The sequence below is a fragment of the Mustelus asterias genome, chromosome 18, assembly GCF_964213995.1.
Source record: "Mustelus asterias chromosome 18, sMusAst1.hap1.1, whole genome shotgun sequence".
Taxonomy (NCBI): domain Eukaryota; kingdom Metazoa; phylum Chordata; class Chondrichthyes; order Carcharhiniformes; family Triakidae; genus Mustelus; species Mustelus asterias.
The window spans coordinates 60,660,536-60,684,674 of NC_135818.1; the positions used below are offsets into that span (position 1 = coordinate 60,660,536).

A 24,139-nucleotide genomic window follows, 5' to 3' on the forward strand; every position below is an offset into this window, starting at 1 on the left:
ATGGTCCATGTGGCTAGCATGGGACTCTAGCTTGGTCCGGTGCTGTCTCTTGGCATCTTTGATGGATCTCCTTAGATCGTATTTTGCTTTCTTGTTTGGTCCAGGTCGCCTGACTTGAAAGTCTCAGACCTGGACTTCAGCAAGCAGTGGATATCCCTGTTCACAGTAAGAAGTTTAACAACACCAGGTTAAAGTCCAACAGGTTTATTTGGTAGCAAAAGCCACACAAGCTTTCAGAGCTGCAAGCCCCTTCTTCAGGATGTGTAGGTGTTCATCCATGGTTTCCGGTTTGGAAATACGTGGATTTGCTTCTTTGGAACACAGTCACACAGTAAAATCAGCTGGAAATTCATCTTTCATTCAAACAACACTAAACTCCCTACCTAACAAGAGAACATTCACCTGTTGGATTGCAGTGGTTCAAGGAGGCAGCTCATCATGATTGTCATGCCCAGAAGACATGAAGGAAAATATGTGTCTGCGCATCCTGGCTACTTTATTAATTTTTTAAATAATGGGCAAAGGCTCTCAACTAGTTTCTAATCTTCATAAACAATAAGGATCTTGTTGTCACTAAAGAGACTGGAGAAGTGGATTACCCTGTATTTTCAGCCTTCTGAAGGGATACATCATTGGACTTTAGATTCTAGACTTGCGTGAAATAATTATTATTTTGTGTCTTTGCCCTGTGCTGCCTCCTTTCCTTTATCCCTCTTTTATCGTATGAATTTACTGAGGGCTATGTATGGAACACTTCCCGTGTGTGTGCGCACGTGCGTGTATTAAACTAATCCTTTGATTTTTACCCTTAGTTTGCTGTTAATAAAGGATTGGATTACTGCAAAAAATACCTTTTCCGTTTATGGACAGTTGTTTTAAATTAAAACCACCTCCTGTCCATAACACAATATTCTTGGGCAATTAAGTATAGGCAGTAAATATGCAGGCCTTGTCAGTATGCGCATACTCTATTATAAATTAAAATGATATACTTTTGGATTTGTAATTTTTAAATTATAATTATAAGAATTTTTAAATTTAATTATAAGAACTTTAATAAACTTTTCTCTGTTCTTTCATCGGATGTGGGTGTCACTGGCAAGGCCAGCATTTCTTGTCCATCCCTAGTTTCCTTTGAACTGAGTGGCTTGCTAGGCCATCTCAGAGGGCAGTTGAGAGTCAACCACATTGCCGTGGCTCTGAAGTCACATGTAGGCCAGACTGGGTAAGGAGGGCAGATTTCCTTCCCTAAGGGACATTGGTGAGCCAGATGGGCTTTTCCGACAATCGACAATAGTTTCATGGTCATATTAATTATTAATTCCAGATTTTTAAAAATTGAATTCAAATTCCAGTATTTGCCGTGGCGGGATTCGAACCTGGTGTCCCTCTGAAGATTAGCTGAGTTTCTGGATTAATAGTCTGGTGATAGTACCACTAGGCCACTGCCTCCCTCAGAGGGTGCCTTCTGGCCTCCATAGGACTCAGACTAGCTAAGGATGGCAGATTTCCTTCTCTAAAGGACACTAATGAACCAGATGATTTCATGATCATTAGACATTTAATGTCCACATTTTTATTGAATTGCCATGGTGGGATTCGAACCTGGGTCGTCAGGGCATTACTATAAGTCTCTCGATTACTAGTGCAGTGACAATACCACTATGCCACCACCTCCCCAGTGGTAGATATACTTGAGGTGCTTGGCAAGAATACTGTAAGGAATACCTTCAAAATAAGTAGTGTTGTTACAGTTTCAACATCTTTACAGAATTTTTAGTTTTCACCTTGACCAAGGTGACCAAGCTCATTTTCATCTTGATTCCAGTGCTATCTGGAAACTGGAAAACCACACACTTTGATTATTGATTGTAGTCCCAACAGTATTTGGTGAAAACAAAGAACCTTTGTTCTTTGATTTGATGGATGGGCAAAGGGTGGCACAATGGTTAGGGGTGGCACAGTGGTTAGCACTGCTGCCTCATAGCGCCAGCGACCTGGGTTCAATTCCGATCTCGGGTCACTGTCTGTGTGGATTTTGCACATTCTCCGTGTGTCTGAGTGGGTTTCCTCCGGGTGCTCCAGTTTCCTCCCACAGTCCAAAGATGTTCAGTTGGGTTGATTGGCCATGCTAAATTGACCCTAGTGTCAGGGGGATTAGCAGTGTAAATATGTGGGGTTATGGGAATAGGACCTGGGTGGGATTGTGGTCGGTGCAGACTTGATGGGCCGAATAGCTTCCTTCTGTACTGTAGGGATTCCATGAATCTAGGAGAAACTTACTCTAATAAGAAAGAAGGATTTGCATTTATATAGCAGATTTCCTTATTGGAGAACTTCTCAAAATGCTTTACAACATTTTGAAGTGTAGGCCCTTGTCATGTAGGAAATGCAGCAGCCAATTTGGGCACAGCAAGCTCCCACTAACAGCAATATAATGTTGGTCAAATAACCTGTTAATTGAGGGATAACTATTGCCAGGACACTGGGGATAATTGCCCTAGTCTTTGAAATAATGCTGTGGTATCTTTAACGTCACATCTGAAAGGCAGCATCCCTGACAAGTGCAGCGCTCCCTCAACATCAGTATCAGCGTTGATTTTTGTGCTCTGCTCCTGGAATAAGACTTGAACCTACAATCTTCTGAGGTGAGTGTGTTATCCACTGAACCACAACTGACAAAATTAGTATAGTATTGTTGGTTTGGTAGTAATAATGCCTGCCACTGAGGTGATCTTCCAGGTCGTATGTGATTTGGGTCTTAATCTTTTTCTGATTGGAGGTCACTTGATTTTTGCTTGTATTTCACTGAATTCAAAAGGTCAGTGATGGACTTGGTGACGCCCTGGGAAAGATTGCCTTTTTAAGTATTGTCATTTGGAAATGGATAAGTATTTGCAAAGATTTTTGCCTTGTGTCCTGTCGAAACATTTGTCAACTTCAAACATCACCTCTAACAGCAGTTGCTGTGAAGAATCAAATGAAACCCATGCAGTGACACAGAGGACATGTGTGTCTTTATAATAGCTCAGTCTTGACTGTATTGAATCTGACTTGTCTGCATTAGTTTGGGATGTATTCTGAATATTGATTGGTGCATTTGTGTAATAGGAATGATGTTTGAGTAACAGGCAGGATCTTGTGAACCTTGATTCTTGTCTGAGCAATGGGATTATTTTCAGATTGGGAATTTGACTAATTTTTACCCACATGGTTGCTCTTTCCCAGAGCAATGTATTATCACCCTTCCTCCTGTTCCCTGACCAATTAGGGAAGGCAGATAGGATTACATGCTCAAACAAGCAATGAAGGATTAATTTCTATTTAAAGGGACCACCAATGACTAGCATATTCAATCGAGTGTGAAGGTGCAATACCTGGTAGGGGTGAAACCATGATCAGGCAGAGGACAAGGCTAGTCCATTGCACTGGGGGTGTGCTGGCACCTGCAATCGTGGTTTGCCTAAGCTAGGGTAGAGTAAAAGATCAGGGTAGTCAATGAGGTAAAACCGAGGCTTTACCTGGTGCAATTTTTTTAAAGCCAGAAGATACACTCAACAGGTCCGGCAACATTGATGGAAACAGACAAAGTTAATATTTCAGGTCTGTGACCTTTCATTAGAGATGGGAAAGGTTAGAAATGTAATAGGCTTTAAGTAAGGGTTGGGAAGAGGAGAAAATAAAAGGGAAGATCTGTGATAAAGTGGAGGGCAGGAGAGACTAAATGACAAAAATCTGGTCTTCACAAATGGAGACCAATCATGGTGGCCACACTGGGGGCTCAGAGACCATTTGAAGCTGCAGGTGGTCACGAACATGGCTTGGCAGTGCCGGGTTGGCATTGACCCCTCGCTGTACCTGGCTGGGGTGGGGTGGGGGAGTGGGGGGAGCGGGAGAACAACCAAAGAGTGTCCCCATCTCTGAGGAGCTGGTCTTGCTGATGTCTTTAGGTTGTCACTACAAAATAATTTCTAAGTTTGGAAGAATTCAGTGAAAATCTCCCCAGGTTGAATTGCAAATTGAATCACACCATCCATCCCACTGGTAATCTCACCAGTTTTCTCACTGGGGACAGCACTTAGAAATGTTTTGGCAGAATTGTGTCCAGTGTTTCTACAAGTGTTCAACTAGGCTAAAAGAGTAAGTGAAGCTAGTGTTGGCCCTCTAGAGGGATAGAGTCTGGGAAAGTAGTAATGTCAAACGAGGAAATATGGGGGTGTTGAACAAGTATTTTGCCTGTCTTCACTGCATAGTACTTAGAAAACTTCCCAAAGATACTTGAAAATTCAAGTGAAAGAGAGGGAGGAACTCAACAATCACCATCACTAGGGAAAGAATGCTGGGAAAACCAATAGACCTAAAGGCTGACAAATCCCCTGGAGTCATAAAATCCCTACAGTGCAGAAGGAAACCATTTGGCCCATCGAGTCTGCACCACCGACAATCCCACCCACGACCAATCCCCATAACTGCAAATATTTACCCTGCTAATCCTCCTGAGGGGCAATTTAGCATAGCCAATCAACCTAACCTGCACATCTTTGGACTGTGGGAGAAAACTAGAGCACCCAGAGGAAACCCTGCATTATGTACAGCGTGGCTGTTGTTGAATTTTTTGCCCCAGTCTTGAGTTTTCATGGGCTATTTATGAGCTTTCCTTGGAAGTTTGCCCCTGGTTTCCCCCCCTCCGCCAACCATGTATTTTGAACAGATTTCCATATGTCTATCAATTCTTATGGTTTCATGTTAGTGGAAATGGTGCTTGAAAGCATAATTCCAGTTTTGATTATTTACTTTTGTTTAAGTATCTGTTATCTATCTATAACTTATGATTTCAGTTTCTCTGTTTATATTGATTCAAATGCTTTAACAAGTACAGTGCTGCTGTGAGAGGAGTGCTCCAGTTTTGAAAAAATTTTGTTGTTCAGTTAAGATACATTCCTGCCTAACCCCAACTTTCTTTGGTGCTCATATTTGGACAACTCATTGGATGTCCAATTATCTCCAGCGCATTGAAGAACTTAGACCAATTTAAACAAAACAACTTTTATATGATTTTTGGTCATTGCATTTGTCAGGGTTGTTTGGACAACTGAAAATTCTTCCCCAGCATGAAACTATTGAACAAGGAAATCTCAGATTGCTAAGATTTTCTAAAATTATGGGTATCACTATAACCAGATGGAGCTCTGTAGTTATGAGTCCTGAGACTATAAATTAATCTAGCTGGACACTTGAAATTGTGGTGGTGTTCGAAGGTTCCTTGAGGATGTGGGAAGCACATTTGTAAAACGACTGGACCCTGAAACTTTGGACTTAAGAGTTCCAATGCTCAAATGAGAGAATTGATGTCTTGTTTTTCTAAAGCTTCAGAATTTTCCTTGTGATCAGTTGCTGTATTTGTGAATGGACAATGCTACCACAGTGTGGTACATCAAATGGAAGGAATATTTCTGGTTGAATGTTTCCTTTGTTTCCACATTCTCATGAGGAAGATAAATATAACATTTGCTGGAAGGTATGGGCCTGTGCTTTGGCACAACCTATTGACATATCAGGGACAATATTACCAAAAAAATTCTAAGTGCCAAATGAGTGTGAAAACAAGAGAGAATCATGCCCATTTTTTGGGCGGGTTCCCAGACATTTATGCCACTTGGAGAAAAAAGTGAAGCAAAGTGTGATTCTCGCTTAGGAGGAATGGATGGAGTCAGTTCTCGCTGGGAAGCTGGCTGGTAAAGTTTATTTATTTAGTCACAAGTAAGGCTTACATTAACACTGCAATGAAGTTACTGTGAAATTCCCCTAGTCACCACACTCCGGCGCCTGTTCGGGTCAATGCACCCTAACCAGCAGACGGTAGGAGGAAGCCGGAGCACCCGGAGGAAACCCAGGCAGACACGGGGAGAACATGCAAACTCCACACAGACAGTGACCCAAGCCGGGAATTGAATCCGGGTCCCTGGCACTGTGAGGCAGCAGTGCTAACCACTGCCACCATGCCATCCATTGACTGTTCGAGGGCATCGTTGCACATGGGGCGGCACGGTAGCACAGTGGTTAGCACTGCTGCTTCACAGCTCCAGGATCCCGGGTTCGATTCCCGGCTCGGGTCACTGTCTGTGTGGAGTTTGCACATTCTCCTCGTGTCTGCGTGGGTTTCCTCCGGGTGCTCCGGTTTCCTCCCACAGTCCAAAGATGTGCGGGTTAGGTTGATTGGCCAGGTTAAAAATTGTCCCTTAGAGTCCTGGGATGCATAGGTTAGAGGGATTAGTGGGTAAAATATGTGGGGGGAGGGCCTGGGTGGGATTGTGGTCGGTGCAGACTCGATGGGCCGAATGGCCTCCTTCTGCACTGTAGGGTTTCTATGTTTCTATGTGCTAAATTCTCAGTGCACTAACTGTTTACAAGTTAATGTACTGGTAGATACCTGATTGCAGAGTGCGCCGCTCCCCTAAGGCCCTGCTCCTTGGTGATACCAGGCTGGCACTGCCCAAGGGGCACTGCCCCATGCCCCTGACGACTCAGCATGGCCTTGGGTCCCAATGACAAGGCCATCATGTCTGATCCCTGTTGGTAGGGGACCATATGTAATCCTCGCTGGTGAGGACCTCCGCCAGCGAGGCCATTAAGCCAAGTGAACCTGGACGATTCCATCCTGGGCTCACTAATATTTAAATATTATAATCAGCCTCGCGACAGCTTCACAGTGCCGGTAGTATCGCGAGAGGCAAGAAACCAGGCATAAAGCCGGTTTTTCACCTCGCTCACCACGTTGATTAACAGGTGGGATGAGCTGGTAAGATCACCCCCAAAATCTTTGAAACATAAAGAATGCTTAATTGGGTGAAATATTGATAAGCTGTTGATACCCTGGAACGTACTACCGCAAGTGTGTTCAAGTTGAGTGGAATTTTGTTTTTAAAGATTTCAAAACTTTCTTTTGCATCCTGCCTTGATATTTCTTTGTTTCCTCCTTACTCTATGTGCAACTCAGCATTGTGCTGTTCTGAATTTTCCAGCTTCAGCTTCTTGATATTCTGGAGACAGAAAGATGCTAATTGTCTTTTCCAGTGCAGTTACCTGATGGTCTTATAGTTATTCAGCAAGTGTGAAGATCTAAAATCACAAATCTGTAGGGCTGAAAAACAATATTTTCCACACATTAGACATCCTTTATTGATGAGTAAAGTGATCCTCCTCTGCATCCTTTCTCCAAGTTATGTGTATTTTAAAAAAAAACATACAGATTTAGGCTCGAAAGGTATGTGGTTCATATACCAACATTTTAGCTTCAGGATTATCTTTGATCATTTAAACTTTCTGCTGTGGCCACAGAACCTGCCTGTTGCAAATATACTGCTGTTTAAAAAATGTCAAATGGAAACATATAGAACATTATAGAATTGCATTATTAATAAAAATCCAAAAACCTTCAATGTGATGTTGCGAGCAATGAATTCCAACACTATGATATACAAGTGTTCTTGGATAGGGGAGAATATCCAGCCTTTGGCCTATTCTTGTAGCCACAATATTTATGTGGCCGGCCTAGTTAGGTTTCTGCTTAGTGGTGACCCCCAGGATATTGATGGCAGATTCGGCAATTGTAATGCTTTTGGATGGGAAGAGGAGTTGGTTAGATTCTCTTGTTGGAAATGTGCATTCATCTGTGAACATCCCTACTCTTGAATTTAATTTAGAGGGAAGGTCATTGATGAAAAAGCTGAGCATGTTTGGGTCTAAGTGTTAGGAAAACAATGGTAGTTTTAAAGGATTTATATTTGTATGGTAAACATTAGAAAAAAGGTACAGTTAAGTTATAAATGGGTTTAATTTAATGTTTCTGTGCCTGGAAAGGTAAAACCTATAGTTAGATTCATGTTGGACGAATATGGTGGTTGGTTAAGTTCCAACTGTATGTCTATTGCGCTTATAGAGGGCTTTCTCATGATGTGTAAATAAACTAAAGTGGTTGCTTAGCAACAGGGGGCCACTTTCCAGAGGGAAGGGATATCCTTTGTTCTTAGTTTCAGCTGAATTTGTTGGTGACAGCACACCAAGGAGTGAACACCTCTCAACTCTGCCAAAAGAAAGATTGGACAGGACGGGAGCTGCGAAGAAGCTGGCTTCCTAAAGCACCAGTTACTGTCCAGAAAATCAGAGAATGGGGACAGAAAGTCTTAAGATGACTAAAGTTAAGAGAACCGAGACCAGGGTATTGTTCAGAAGAATTTGAGGAAGAGTAAACAAAGTTTTCTGAGTTAAAGGGTGCAATTCTCTCTCAAAAAATTTCTAATTGTTGTCCCCAGCAGGAAAACCAGTGAAATTCCCACAAGGAGGGTCGGTGTGATTCAGTTCACAATTCAATCACACTTAGAAATCTTTTGGAGCCTGGGGAGGTTCTCACTGAATTCTCCCATACTTAGAAATTTTTTTGGAGTTGGGACCTAAAGGTGCTGGCAAGACTGGCTCTGAGAGACAGGAGCGATCTCAAAGTTAAGTTGAAGGCCCCATCTTGGGAACGCCCCAAGCCTTGACCCCGGAAAGGCCGCACACGCACGCACACACGCATTGGGGCATTCCCCCCCCCCAAACCGCCTTCTCTCCATTTGTGGAGACCAGTATTAATTCGTGCCAGGTTCCTGCAGTCCCCAAGGCTCAGTGAATTGCAGGAGCCAAGAGAATTTGGCTCTAAACTGACCCTCCATACTTTACTGATTATTTAAATGTGCTAATCTGGTTCACGCACTCACTGGATATGAACCAGATTATGTCAGGGTGCAGGGGCTGGGAGAATCCCCAGCACTAAATGCGCTATGACCCCTGCCAGTGATTCCCTGATTCCTATTGACTTCAGTTCTACTGGAGCTCCTTGATGTCATGTCGTGAATGCTGCCTTACCCTTGGAATTCAGCTCCCTGGTTCATGTGTTTGAACCAAAGCTGTTATTCTGGGGCAGAGTGGTGTTGGTGGAATCCAAACTCCGCATTGGTGAACAAGTTGTTGGTGAGCAAATGCTGATCGACAGCACCATCGATGATACCATCCCGTACTTTGATGATTAAGAATGAGCTGATGGAATGGTAATTGGCTGTATTGAATTTTTCCTGCTTTTTGTGGACAGGACATAGCTGGGCAATTTTCCATCTGCTAGATGTCAGCTATAATGCAGCTATACTGGAACAGCTTGGCTAGAGATGTTCAGAATTCCAGAGCGCACATTTTCGGTGCCACAGTCAAGATGTTGCCAGGGCCCATAGCCTTTTCTGTATCCAGTGTGTTAAGTCACTTCTTTATCATGTGAAGTCTGGCTTCTGAGATGTTGGGACATTCAGGAGGTGATTATCTGCTCAACATTTCTGGCTGCAGGTAGTTATAAGCACCTCAGCCTTGTCTCTAGCACTTGTTGGGCACCAACATCATTGAGGATTGTGGGGGTGGCAGAATCTGAATCCTTCTCCTGTTAGTGGTTTAATTGTTCACCACCATTCATAGCTGGATGTGTAGCACTGCGAAGCTTTGATATGATCTGTTGGTTATATTTTGGCTTCATTCTGTTTATGACATACTACTACTGTTTAACATGTATGTAATGCATATTGCAGCTTCACAAATTTGGCAGTTCATACTTGGGTATGCCTGATACTGCTGCTGGCATGTTCTCCCAGATTCAATAAACCAGGGTTGATCTCCTGGATTTATGGTAGAGTATGGGATATGCTATGTCATGAGGTCATAGAATGAGGCAATACAATTCTGCTGCTACTGATAGCTTATAGTGCCTAATGGATTTCCACTTTTCAACTGCTCGACCTGTTCTGAAGCTGAAGGAGGAGAGAGCCTGGGTGAGATGCTCTTTTTGAGTGTTGGTGCAGACTCAATGGACCAGATGCCCTCTTTCTGCACTGTAGGGGTTTTATGGTCCATTAGTCCTTCCTATGGTTGCTGGTTAGCTCAGACAGTTAGAGACTGGTGTTAAAAACACCAATGTCATGTGTTCGATACCCGTACAGGCCAAAAGGAATTGCCTATCCCTGTGCTGCCCTGGCTGATGCCATGTTCAATGAAGATCCCTTTGTTTGGGTGGTGGCACAGCGGTTAGCACTGCTGCCTCTCAGCGCCAGGAACCCAGGTTCAGTTCCGGCCTTGGGTGACTGTGTGGAGTTTACATGTTCTCTCCATGTCTGCGTGGGTTTTCTCCGGGTGCTCCGGTTTCCTTCCACACTCCAAAGATGTGCAGGTTAGGTTGATTGCCCTGTTCAATTGCCCTTAGTGTCGGGGGACTAGCAGGGTAAATATGTGGAGCTGTGGGGATAGGGCCTGGGTGGGATTGTTGTCGGTGCAGGCCTGATGGGCCGAATGACCACCTCCTGCACTGTAGGGATTCTATATGAGCACCCTGCCAACTTGATCAATCATGGTGTTGCTAAGCCACAGTCAGTAGCAGATATTGAAGTCCCTGTTTAGAATACTTAACTCTTACTATGTGACAAATTGCCACATCCCAACTCTTGGCAGAAGCAACATTTATTTATTTTTAATCTTAAAATATTGCCTCTTGCATCAGTGTAAATCTTTCATTTCTCTCTGACACTGGAATTAACCCAGAGTGCAATTATAATTGTGACAGAATGAGTAGGGCATTCAGGCCCTGAAGCTTGTACAGAGGAGACAGTGAAGCTGATCCTAATGTAAGAGCAATGAACTATTTTTAAAAAAAAGCTAAAATGTATGCCTGAAGAAATCAAGACTAGATGATGCTTAACAGAATAGAAAATTCTTCCTAATAAGGATTTATGATGATTGAAAATTGTCTATCCCTCCCATTTGGTAATACTTTCCCCAAAAACACACACAATGTGGGTGAGAACTTCAGAATTTGCTGTGCCTGCAAGTACGATGGGCTAGTGATATTCTGTATGACTTGGGAACAAGTTGCTGGTGTGATTCAACCACAGTGAGAAAACTACACAGATAATTTACTCCAGTTATTATGACTTTCTGTGATATTGAGTTGTAAATCTTTGAAAGTTTCATTTAGATATAAGTACATGGAGAAATATTTACACATCATTGACTAAATTAAAATGTCAAATTTATAAAGGACATTTTTAATTCTGCTAATAACCAAAGCCATGTATTTTTGACGTTCAGTGATGGTCGTAAGGGAATTGGAGGGGGAATATCATTGGGTATTTTGTCATGCCTGCAAGGAAGCACATGCAACTTGACTGGAAATGCATTCCAGTATTCTTTAGTGGATGTCTTTGTTGATACTAACTGGCCTTCAGTCAGCCCTCACTAAACATAATGTAAGAAGTAGGAACAAGAGTAGGTCATTTGGCCCCTCAGGCTTGCTCTACCACTCAATAAGATTATGGCTGAGTGGATTATGGCCTCAACTCCCTAAAACCCTAGAGTTCTTTTGTATATCAAAATCTGTCCAACCCAGTCCACAGTTCTGAGTTGGAGAATTTCAATGATTTAAAGAACCTCTGAGAAAAGAAATGCCTCATTTTTTTCTCTCTCTCTCAAATGGGAGCCCCCTTATTCTGAAACTGTGCCCTTTCGTTCTAGATTTCTGCCACAAGAGGAATTAACCCCTCAGTATTTACCATGTCCATAGATTTACCATGATTTACCATGTCAAGCCTCTTTAGAGTCTCATGTCTCAGGATCGCCTCCCATTCTTCTAAACCCCAATGAATATAGGCCCAACCTGCTCAATCTATCCTCATAAAACACCCCGGCATAGCGAATCATCTCTGAACTTTCTCCAATGCAAGCATATAACTTGTTAAAGGTGACCTAAGTATTTCAGGTGTGGTTTCACCAAGTCACTGTACAGTTGTCAGAGCCCCCTTCTACCTCTTGATTTGATACGATCATTGAAATGCTTTTGTGTCTTCTACTGTGAAGATAGATACAAAATACTTCTAAGTCTTTGACATTTCCTTGTTTCCATGATTAATTCTCCAGTCTCATCCTCAAAGGGACAAACAACTCCAGCTACTCTCGAAGTTTTTACCGTCTTTTTCTATTTCTTGGAAGTTTACTCATTCTAATGTTTCCCTTTTTTGAAATCCTTTGGTTTCTAACTTTTGCAATTTTCTGGCCTATCAATTTTCACAGCATTGTCCAACTCTTTCAATTTAATTCCATACTTAACTGTCTGGCACAACTGGTTCATGGTTCTCTTTTGAGTCTTCCTTTCTCAATGGAATGTATGTTTGTTGCAAGTCATGAAATAGTTCCTAAATATCTACCACTGCTAATCCGCTGTCATGCCATTTGAACCTATTTTTCCCAGTTCCATTCAACCAATTATGGCTTCCTCCCCTTGTAATTCCTTTATTTAAGTTCAAGGCTCTAATTTCAGAGGCAATATTTTCTAATCACTCTTACCTATGAAGTAGTTAATTCTATCTCATTACAGATTACCAGGTTTAAAATCATTTGTTCCCTGGTTGGTCCCACAAAGTATTGTTCTAAGAAACTGTTTCAAATATACTCTATGAAATCACTTAATCCAGTCGAGATGAAGATTAAAATCCCCCATGATTATTCAGTGCCTTTTCTTACAAGCCACTAGTATTTCCTGATTTATATTCTGGTCAACAGCATAGGCTACTTTCAGGGAGCCTATAAACCAATCCCACCAGTGACTTTTTTGTTTTACTATTGCTTATCCACACCCAAACTGATTCTAGATTTTGATCCTCCAAACTAAAATCTTTTCTCACTATTGTACTGACCTCATCCTTTATTAACAGAGCTAACCCTATCTACTTTCCTTCTTGTCCTTCTAAAATGTCAAATGTCCTTGAATATTCATGTCCAGGCATGATCACTTTGCAACTATGTCTCTGTAATGGCTATCTTACTCACTTATTTCTGTTTGTGCTACCAATTCATCTGTCGCGTTATGACTGAAACATTTATTCTGTGAGCCCCTAATTCTCTCGCTCTGACTTTTGCCCTATTCTGACTTTATTTGCTGCTCTACCCCTTTCTGTTAAACTCTGGCGATCATTGCCCATATCATTACCCTGTGCTATTACCTTAACCTTTCCTTTCTGACTTTCAAAATCTCCCTTTGCGTGAACCCACACCCCGCTCCCTGCAACTATTTAATTTAAAGCCATCTTTAGACGATTCATCAGGACACTGGTCCCAGCAAGGTTCAGCAAGATGGAGTTCAATTCAGATAAATGTGAAGTGATGCATTTTGGTAGAACTAACGTAGGGGGGAGCTATACGATAAATGGCAGAACCATAAAGGGTGTAGATACGCAGAGGGACCTGGGTGTGCAAGTCCACAGATCCTTGAAGGTTACGTCACAGGTGGAGAAGGTAGTGAATAAGGCATGTGGCATGCTTGCCTTTATAGGACGGGGCATAGAGTATAAAAGTTGGGGTCTGATGTTGCAGTTGTATAGAACGTTGGTTCGGCCGCATTTGGAATACTGCGCCCAGTTCTGGTCGCCACACTACCAGAAGGACGTGGAGGCTTTAGAAAGAGTGCAGAGGAGGTTTAACAGGATGTTGCCTGGTATGGAAGGGCTTGGTTATGAGGAGAGATTGGGTAAACTGGGGTTGTTCTCACTGGAAAGACGGAGGATGAGGGGTGACCTAATAGAGGTGTATAAAATTATGAAAGGCATAGATAGGGTGAACGGTGGGAAGCTTTTTCCCAGGTCGGTGGTGACGTTCACGAGGGGTCATAGGTTCAAGGGGGGGGGGGGTTTAACACGGATATCAGAAGGACATATTTTACACAGAGGGTGGTGGGGGCCTGGAATGCGCTGCCGGGCAAGGTGCTGGAGGCGGACACACTGGGAACGTTTAAGACTTATCTAGCTAGCCACATGAACGAGTGGGAATGGAGGGATACAAAAGAATGGTCTAGTTTGGACCAGGGAGCGGCATGGGCTTGGAGGGCCGAAGGGCCTGTTCCTGTGCTGTATTGTTCTTTGTTCTTAGTTCAGGTGAAGGGCATTCCTGTAGTCCCTCTTTTCCCAGTATCGGTATCAATGCCCCACGAATCAAAACTAATTTGTGCCATATCAATCTTTCAGCCATGCATTCAAATATCTGCGCATGTTTACCCTATGCCAGTTTGCTTCGCTTGGATAGTAATCAGAGATTACTTTGTGGTTTGGCTTTTTAATTTAGCCTCCATCTGTTCAACCTTTCTTAGTCCTACCTATGTTGTTAGCACCCACATGGCCCACAACAACTGGATTCTTCTCCTCCTCCCACACTAAACTTGTCTGTCTTTGAAAAAATGTTCAGGGGAAACCGGGTCATGAATAATTTTAAGGCAGAAGTAGATAAACTCTTGATTAACAAGGAAAGCAAAGGATAGACGGATGTGGAGTTTGTGGCCACAATCAGATCAGCCATGATCTAATTGAATGACAGAGCTCAAGGGGCCGAATGGCCTACTTGCTCCTAATTCATATGTTCAGGCCTGAGATGTCCTTAAACCTAGCACCGGTTAAGCAACACAGCCTCCAGGACTCACGCTCTTGGCTGCGTAGCACACTGGCTATCCACTTAACTATAATGTGTCCTATTACAACTACATTCTTTTTTGCTCTTCCCACTTGACTGACTCCCTGCACCATGATGCTGTGGTCACTTGACTCATCCTCCCTTTAGTCCTGGCTCTTGTCCATACAAAATGCAAGCACGTTGAACCTGTCAGATAATATAAAGAGCTGAGGTTTCTCAGTTTATACCGTCTGGATCCCCATACCTGCCTCTCCTGCAGTTACATTCTCCTATCCCTGACCACTGACCAAATATGCGATACCTTGCCTAAAAGTTGTGACTTGCGCCAAAATGTAATCAGGTAAATTTCTCCCTGATGCATTGAGGAACAGGAAGAAATATTCAGGATCAGCAGAAATGGTACTCAAACCCACCATTTGACAGTGGATTGTTTGTGTTTCAGTAAGTGTGCTTTTTGGTTTTACAAAGACTATAAATGGAAATGGTCCATTGATGTCTTTGGTCCTGATTAGGAAAACACAATACGTAAGTTGATAAGCTATATGTAAATAGAGCAAGTGAAATGTATTAAAATGTATTAATATGATTTTTATGTAATTTAAAGACTTAGAACATTGAATACTTGATTAGCACACTATCATGTAATAAGGCAGTGATGTTATCAGGTGATAAATATGTCAACATCTTCATATTAGATTGCAATTTAAGATAATTAGTATGACATTTTGTTCTTAATTATACTTTCTATATTTTTAAAAAATTTAAACATTAATGGCACTATTCATATTGTACAATACTGATTTCTGTTCATAACCTCTGAATGGTTTGCTTTGAAGATTATGTTCACAATTTGCCTGGTCTAAGATCTGAGTGTATAGATGTCATCCATTATTTTGTGAAATTATGTGAACTGTTGGTGTATAATTCTCCTGGAAAAATGATCTATGAAATAAATTATATTGAAGACCAAGTAAATTAAGTTCCTCACCTTTGTGATTCTGTTGTATGCACATTGTTATATTGATGTATTGTTAGCTGTAGTTGACTAATACTCTGTACAAAACTACCTTTCCCAGATTGTCTTACTAGCTGGTTTGAGATTGAGGGTATTGAAATTCTTTGGGAAAAATGCTTTACTTCTGAATATTGAACGTGAGCTAGAGCATACCAAGGCAGCTAAAGTTTCTACATATCTGTAAGACTATTGGTATGCATTTCCTATTGAAATAAGCTTATTTCCTGTGTTACAACCTTTATGCTACATTTTTGTCAATATTTCATAATGGTAAAACCTCATCTCAGCATATCAACCTTCTATAAGGAAGGAAGAAAAATTGGCATTTATATAATTCCTTTCGCAATCTCAGAACTTCCCAAAACATTTTGCAGCTAAAGTATAGTCATTGTTGCATTGGAGGAAATGTGGTAGCTAATTTGCATACAGTAAGGTCCAACAAATAACTAAGTTCGTAACAAGGTGATCTATTTTAGTGATGTTAGTTGAGGAATAAATGTCGCTCAGGACACTGTGGAAATTCTCTGATCCTTGAACAGTGTCATTGGATCTTTTTATATCCACCTCAGAAGTTTAATGTCTGACCCCAAAAAACAGTATCTTTGACAGTAATATAGCACTCTCTTTACTGCACTAGAACGTCAACCTATATCTTGTGTTAGCATCTGGTGGGACTAGAAACCCATAACCACCTGTCTTGGGTAAGCATGATATTAGTAAGCCATGCTACCAGTAAGCTGCAGCTAACACAGGTAATAATAGCAAAAAGATGTCATTTCAAAAATGTAGTGAAAAGCTTATCTCTGTGACTTTTTGTAGTTTCAGGCCTCCTGCCAGTGGCAGCATTTGGCACAAGTTAGCTGGATTCATCCACTCTTTTCTTTATATCCAGTTGTTCATCAAGCTGCCTCCAATTTAAATCAGTTGGACTATCCTGTTCATTTATGGAAGCCAGACATAGACTTGTGGTCAACTACTAGCTATCTAATTTGCTTACCTTGGTTGCATTATTTGGCCTTGTGTTCCCAGGCTGTGTACGTAAGTGTTAGATATCTTGACAAACTGCAAACACTTTTTTAACCCCTTGATAGGCATGTTCTAGTATTTTACCTATCCCTTATCTGATTTTTGCTTTTTCGTGTCACTGCAGGGGGCACCATGAAATTTGTCAAAAGTAGAGGATTACTTTGGTCATGGGGATTGCAAAGCTGCATTTCTTTGTTTATTGTTCATTGAATGTGGGTAACATTTGTGAGGTCAGCATTAATTTCCCTTAAGTGGTGGCAATCCATCTTCAACTGCTGCAGCCTGTCTGATGTAGGTACACCGACAGTAGTGTTAGGTAAGGAGTTTGAGGATTTTGACTCAACAGCGATGATATTTCTAAGTTGGAAATATGTATGGCTTGAAGGGGAACTTCTAACTAGTGGGTGTTCCCATGTGCTTGTTATCTTAATTCTTCTAGGCACTAGAAGTCAGGGATTTGGAAGGTATTGCCAAAGAAGCCCTGTTGAGTTGCTGCATTGTCTCTTATACATGGTACAAACTGCAGCCACAGTTCACCAGTGGTGGAGGGAATGAATGCTGAAGGTGGTCAATGGGAATAACTGAAGAGTATTCCATAACCCTTCTGACATGATCCTTGTGGATGATGAAAAGGCTTTGGGAATTAGGGAGGTGTGTTACTTACTGTAGAATACCTAGCTTCTGACTGCTCTTGGAAATCACAAAGTTCATGTAGGTTATCCAGTTGTTGCATCCTGGATGTTGCAAAAATCCCAGTTCTGTTCTTGTGCAGGGGGTGATGGTGGAGAAGGTAATTGAAATAACAGAAAGTGGTTGGGCCTAGGATGTTGTCTTGAGGAACACTTAGAGCAGTGCCCTGTGGCTGTGTTGCTTGATCTGCAGCTAGCAAAGTCATCTTTCTTTATGCAATGTATGGCTCCAGCTGGTGGAGATCTTTTTCTCTGACCCATTGATTTCAATTTTACAAGGTGCCATATTTTGTCAAAGGATGCGTAGATGTTGATGGTAGAGACTTTTACCATACCTTACCTCTAGAATTTTTAAGGTGGAATAATGGAAATGAGGTGTTACGGTATGCAAATTATAATTAAGTGCATCTAATTAAAAATAATCACCGGATAAATATCTTGTTTGGTTATTGAATCAATTTGCATTGACTAGTCAAAGGCAGGTGGAATTTATCATGTTGTTCTTCACGCTGATTCAAACTAAATTGTGATGCAAGACTGAAACTTTTCTGCTCAAATTCCAGAACTCAATCCACTGAATTTGAGAGCCATTTATTCTGATGATTTGAAGGAATGCTTGTTGTGAATTGCAGGGCAAATGGATAATGCTTAGCAATATTACAATTTTAAAATATAAGTCAACTGTTTATATATGATTACAGTTCTGAAATTAAAGTCAATTGTGTGTGTATATAAAAAGAGATCTTTGACCCATCATGTAAGTGTCAGCTCTTGAATCAGTTTAGTGTCACTCATATGGGGCACCTAAAACCGTGCACAATAATTATGGATCCAACAGTTGTTTTGTAAGAAATGTATTACTTATTACTACTTGTACTCTCTCTCTTTATAAAACCCAAACTGCTTTTTGAGCTTGTTTCTTTATTTATTTGTAAGTGCAACCCCTCAATGGCTCCCTTCAGCACATCTTGTTAATTGTAACTCCATTCCTTGTTCTCCCAAAATGTGTGAACTCATGCTTAATATATTTACACGTTACCTATCTAATTATTCTTCTACCCATCTTTGAAGTACACACTGTTTGCTAATCTCCATAATTGTGTCATCTAAACTTAATCTGCTCCATTGGCCTAAATTCAAATCATTTCTATGTGTATAGAGAGCAGACCACGTACATATATGGCATATATCACTCCCAACCCAGCACCAATCTGAGCAACCCCAATTTACCCTAATTTTGTGTCCTCTCTATCACTAACTTTCTAAATGATGGCTGCTGTATTTTTATGTAATACGTGTGACTGTTTCTCAACATTACATGAATGCCTTCTAAAAATTAATATGCATTGCATCCCTTTAATCAAATTGGACATTTCAAAAAAACTAACATTTGCTAAACAATACTGACTTTTAACATTCAATGCTGCTTTCGTTGATTAACCCATATTTCTAAGTGCTTACTAATTTAATCTCTATATACATTTTGTCAACAACTGATGTCCGACATTGGTCTAGTTATCCAGTTTATTCTTTTCTTGAACAAACGACCCATGACAGAATTTTCATACTTAATGAGGATTGAACCTTTATATGACTACTTTCAACAGCATGCTATCAGGGTTCAGTGGCTTAACCACCTTGAGTTTTGCTTTTTTTTTCCTTTTAAACCACTTCCTTTCGTTATAATTGCTCTCTGTATCCTTTTCTAGTGCATATCTGCAATTAGTTGTAAAACCAATTAAAGTACTTTCATTTAACTTCATCCTTGAGCTGTTCAGGAGGCTGAAGTCAAAGCAGCATTGCTATGTGGTATACAGGACTGGAAGACGTTATAGAGATATTGAATGAGGAGGCCAAAGATTCAATTTTAAATTGGAGTTGGATAGCCTGGGAGCCAATGCAGATGAGCAAAAATGAAATTATGGTTTCAATAGGTAATGGATAGATGTGAAAATAATTGATTTTTGTGATGAAGATGATATAGGATTGGAAGTTTGGAACTGTTCAAATCAGCCTGGTTCAAACTAAACCAGTGGTTAGAATGAAAGTTGGTAGTGAGGATCTTCAACTCTGTTTGTTTATTAATTTATTAGTGTCACGCGTAGGCTTACATTAACACTGCAATGAAATTTCAGTGAAAATCCCCTAGTCGCCACACTCCGGTCCCTGTTCGGGTACACTGAGGGAGAATTTAGCACAGCCAATGCTCCTAACCACGTCTTTTGGACTGTTGGAGGAAACCGGAGCACCCGGAGGAAACCCACGCAAACACAGGGAGAACGTGCAGATGCTGCACAGACAGTGACCCAAGCCGGGAATTGAACCCAGGTCCCTGGCACTGTGAGGCAGCAGTGCTAACCACTTTGTTTCCCATTTCAGTTTTTTAACTTCGGTTTCAATTTCTCATTTGTCCATTTCTGGCTAGTATGGTCATAATTTTAGCCAGTTAAGTAATGTTATTGTTCAGACTGGAGATGCAGCAAGTGTGAAATTTTATCCATCATTTGCTTCTGGGATGGGAAAAGGAATTTCTAATGATTTTGATATTTTCAAATCATAAAAAATGCTTGAGGAATACTTGGGTCAGACAGCAACTGTGAAGGGATAAACAAAGTTAACATCACCAGAACTGGCAAATTTCGGGGTGTAATAGATTTTAGGCAAGTACAGTGAGGAAAGTGGGGAAAACCAAAAGGGAAGGTCTGTGATAGAGTGGGAGGCAAGAGATATTAAATAACAAAAGGGATTATGTTGCAAGGCAAGGGGAATGGTTATGGGGCAAATGTAAAGATGGGTCTAATGAAATGAGAATAGCAGAATCATTGTCAACAGCTGCCATTTGAAAATAAATGGGGCAGTAATGATTCAAAATTGTTAAATTCAATCTGGAAGACTAAGGTGGCGAATTGAAATTTGAGGTACTGTTCCTCAAATTTGTTTTCAGCTTCATTAGAATGACATAGGAGGTTGAGGACAGAGAGGTCAGTGTGGGAAGGGTCAGAAATGGCAGGACATTTGGAACTGGTCACTCTTGTGAACTGAACAAGGTGTTTTACATTGGCTCCCAGCCTGTCTAACTCCAAATTTATAATTTTCACCATGGCCTGATCACTCAATATCAGTAGTCTCCTCCAGTTCAATATCATCATTCAGTTCTGCTGTCTGACTTCAGGCTCTTGTGCTACTCAAGGAGGTGCTCTCAAAATGATTGCCCGATCTGCAATTGGTCTCCCCAGTGTGGAGCAGGCTGCATTGGGAGCAGCAAATAAGGTATGCTGTATTGAAGAAAGTACAATTAAGTTGCCTTTCGACTGGAAGGAGGGTTTGGGCCCTTGACAGTGAAAAAGGTGATGAGAAGTCAGGTATTGTTTCCTTGTTTCAGGTATTGCGCAGGTAGGTGTCATGGAAAAGGGTTGTTGGGGTGATTGAAGAATGAATTCATAGAATCCCTTCAGCGCAGAAGAGGCCATTCAGCCCATCTAGTCTGCACTGACTTCCTGACAGGCCCTCTTCCCTGCCCTATCCCCGTAACCCCACACATTTCCCATGGCTAATCCATCTAACCTACACATTTTGGGACACTAAGGGGTAATTTTAGTGTGGCCAATCCACCTCACCTGCACATCTTTGGACTGTGGGAGGAAACGGGAGCGTCCGGAGGAAACCCACGCAGACATGGAGAGAACGTGCAAACTCCATACTGACAGTCACCTGAGGCCCTGGAGTTGTGAGGTGGCAGTGCTAATAACTGTGCCACCCACACATGGAGGGAATGGTTCCTTGAAATGCTGAAGCGGGGGTCTAGAATTGCTACTTCGCTTTCCAATAGACTAGGAAGCTGCATTTTTTGCTGTTGCAGTTTGTTGACTGCAAGCATCTGTTTTTGGAAAACTAATCCAGTATGCAGCAAGCTAATCAATTTGATTAGCTGTAAGTATTCGCATTCCAACCATTATTCTGTAAATTGAGTTTGTGTCTTTATATGCCCTGTTTGTGAACAGAATTCCCACTCACCTGACGAAGGAGCAGTGCTCCGAAAGCTTGTGGCTTTTGCTACCAAATAAACCTGTTGGACTTTAACCTGGTGTTGTTAAACTTCTTACTGTGTTTACCCCAGTCCAACATCATTGTAAAGCCAAAACAGGGTGCAAATGTATAAATGTTGTAAGTGCTGTTCATTGTAACTCAAACATCGTAAAGTCAAGGACTGCCTATATTGTTGATATCTCATCCTGACCTGGTACTGCAATTTAAGCTGGGTGATCAGATTGGACAAAAGTCCAAATAATAACTATAACAAGTAGAAATAATGTAACTATCCTGAGGCTGCGAAGCTGAAGAAATTTTTGCTCTACCTATCTGAATTTGCTTTTCCTTTTCAGCAGACTTTAAGGTACAAGCATTGTGTGGACTCAGATTTAACAGTTTATAACCAAAAATTGAAATAATGAGAGTAGAGGATTAATTTCTTCAAAATAATCTGGATGACTTTGTACTTGTTGGAAAATTTGAATTTGAATATTGTGAATTTGGATTATTGTTGCAGCTAGGTTTTGCTTCTCTATGCTCAAAAAAACTAAGTAAGAGTTTTAACAACACCAGGTAAAAGTCCCAACAGGTTTATTTGGTAGCAAATGCCAAAAAAACTAACACAGCTATGATTGGCTGAATGGCCTCCTGTGTTGTAGTGTTCTATGATTCTGTGAACCATTTTGTTCAATTCACCTGTCTTCTAAAGTAGAAACATTTGCCCACATTGGTGGGAAAGATGTGGTTGAGGTCAAAAACGGCATGAGCTCGTTAACTTCTTATGGGTTCGTTTTCTGGCCAGCAGACAGAAGGAGACAACAGCTAGTGCATGAAGCATAAAAAGCTAGCAAGCAAGTCCAACAAGTAGTCAAAAAGGCAAACGGCAGTTTGGATTTTATTGCAAAGGGGTTGGAGTTTTAAAATAGGGAGGTTTTGTTGCAATTGTACAGGGGGTTGGTGACGCCTCACATGGAAATACTGTGTATAGTTTTGTTCCCCTTACCTTAAAAAAAGATATAGTAACATTCGAGGTAGTCTAAAGGATATTCATCAAGCTAATTCCTGGAATGAGAAAGTTGTTCTATCAAGAGAGACTAAATAGTCTGGATCTATATTCCTTGGTGTGGAGAAGAGTGAGAGGAGACCTTATTAAAACATATAAGATCCTGAGGAGGCTTGACAGGGTAAATGATGAGATGTTTTCATTCATCGGAGAGTCTCTAAGAAGGGGACATAGCTACAAGATAAAGGGCCGGTCAATTAAAACTGAAGTGCGTCGAAATTTCTTCTCGCAGATGGTGGTGAAACTCTGGAATTCTCTGCCCCAAAGGGTGGTGGAGGTTGGATCATTCAAGGTCTTTAATGTGGAGGTGAATAAATATTAGATAGACTGACGAATAGAGCACTATGGGGAAAGGAGTTGAGGTTGGCATATATTAAATGGTGGGTAGGCTGGAAGAGTCTGGTGGCTTATTCCTTCTTTTTCTTGTGTTGTGTCCTCAAGAGTTCTTTCTAAATTCTGATCAAGGGCATTTGCCTTTAGTATTACTTCCTAGAAACTATTCTGTCCACTTATTTTCTGACTATAAGAAGCGTTTGTTATCCTTATTTATATTTGGTTAATTTTGGTAGAGGGTATCAAATCTTTCTTCTCACAACATACTGCTAATGTATGGACATGAAAATTGTTCCAGAATAGCTTTAACATTAGATTTTGTTTTTCAGATATGCTGTTTGACTTACCTTTAGAAATACTAAAAATATTGACTAGCTTCCCGACATACTATTCAAAATATTTTTGAAATGAACAAGTGACTTTTAAAAAAGGTCAATTTTGATTTAAATTATAAAGTTACAGCTTTCAAAAAGCCAACTAAACTTCAATTAGAACTGTAATCTTTTAGATGCTGTGAATGATTTGGGATGCAAAGAAATTATAAAATTTGAAGTCAAAGTATTAAGCTTTTCAGTAGGATTCAAAAATACGTTTTTTTTTTTCAGATCTCAAACAAGAGGCCCAACAACAGTACCCCTCCTACTACGCAGTTAACAAAGATAAAATTTCCTGGACCTACAGCAGTAGTGAAGAAAGAAAAGCGTCACAGTTCCTCTAGGTTCAATATCAGTAACAACAGGGAACTACAAAAACTACCACCGTTGAAAGGTAATACTTCTGATCAGAGTCTTGTGTGTTTAACTCTGAAAGCATCAATGTTTTTCCGGACTATTAAATTTCCTGTGATGCACATACAACATCAGCAGAAATAGTGATCTGTGTGTCTCTATTGCTGGTTTCTTTTATGCCTCCTATTTCATTTTTTGTGCTTTACCTTTTCTCTCTTTATTATTCTACCTTGGCTCAGTGGTAGAATTTTCTCTGAGTTCGAAGGCCATGAATTTAAGCCCCACTCCAAGGATTTGAGGACATAATCTAGGCTGGCAATACTGTGCAGAACTGAGGAAGTGCTGCATTATCTAATGTGCTGGCTTTCAGATGAGAAGTTAAGTGGAGTTCTATCTTCCCCCACAGTTACACGTAAAAGATTCAACAACACTATTCAAAGACAAGTAGGGGAGCTCTCTTGGTTTTCTGATCAACATTTATCCCTCAGCCAAAACCTAAAACAAATGATTTGGTGTATTTTTGTTTGGGGGACTCTGTTATGTCTTTCATGGAACTCCGGTTTGTATCCCTCCAATCAGATTTTTCCCTGTGGCAAAGTACTAAAATGGCTCTGTGACATCCCGTGTCACTGTGCCTCTTGTCCTTTATGCAATTTTTGACAGTTGATGACACTATTCCCCCTCCAACATCTCTCCACTATTGTCCAGCTGGGTGGAGCAGCACTCATTGATTCCA

The 24,139-nt window shown here is 41.0% G+C and overlaps 1 protein-coding gene across 3 annotated transcripts in view; it reads left to right on the forward strand.

Annotated features, from left to right (window-relative positions):
* The window catches only part of ppp2r5ca (protein phosphatase 2, regulatory subunit B', gamma a), a 285,519-nt gene that overhangs the window by 167,381 nt on the left and 93,999 nt on the right, over positions 1-24,139 (forward strand). For all 3 annotated transcript variants that reach the window (XM_078234133.1, XM_078234129.1, XM_078234130.1), the window contains exon 3: positions 23,281-23,443. Coding sequence is in view for 2 of the 3 variants with exons in the window: in XM_078234129.1 (XP_078090255.1) it covers positions 23,281-23,443 (163 nt within the window). In the remaining variant the exon portion in view is untranslated. The remainder of the gene's footprint in view (positions 1-23,280; positions 23,444-24,139) is intronic.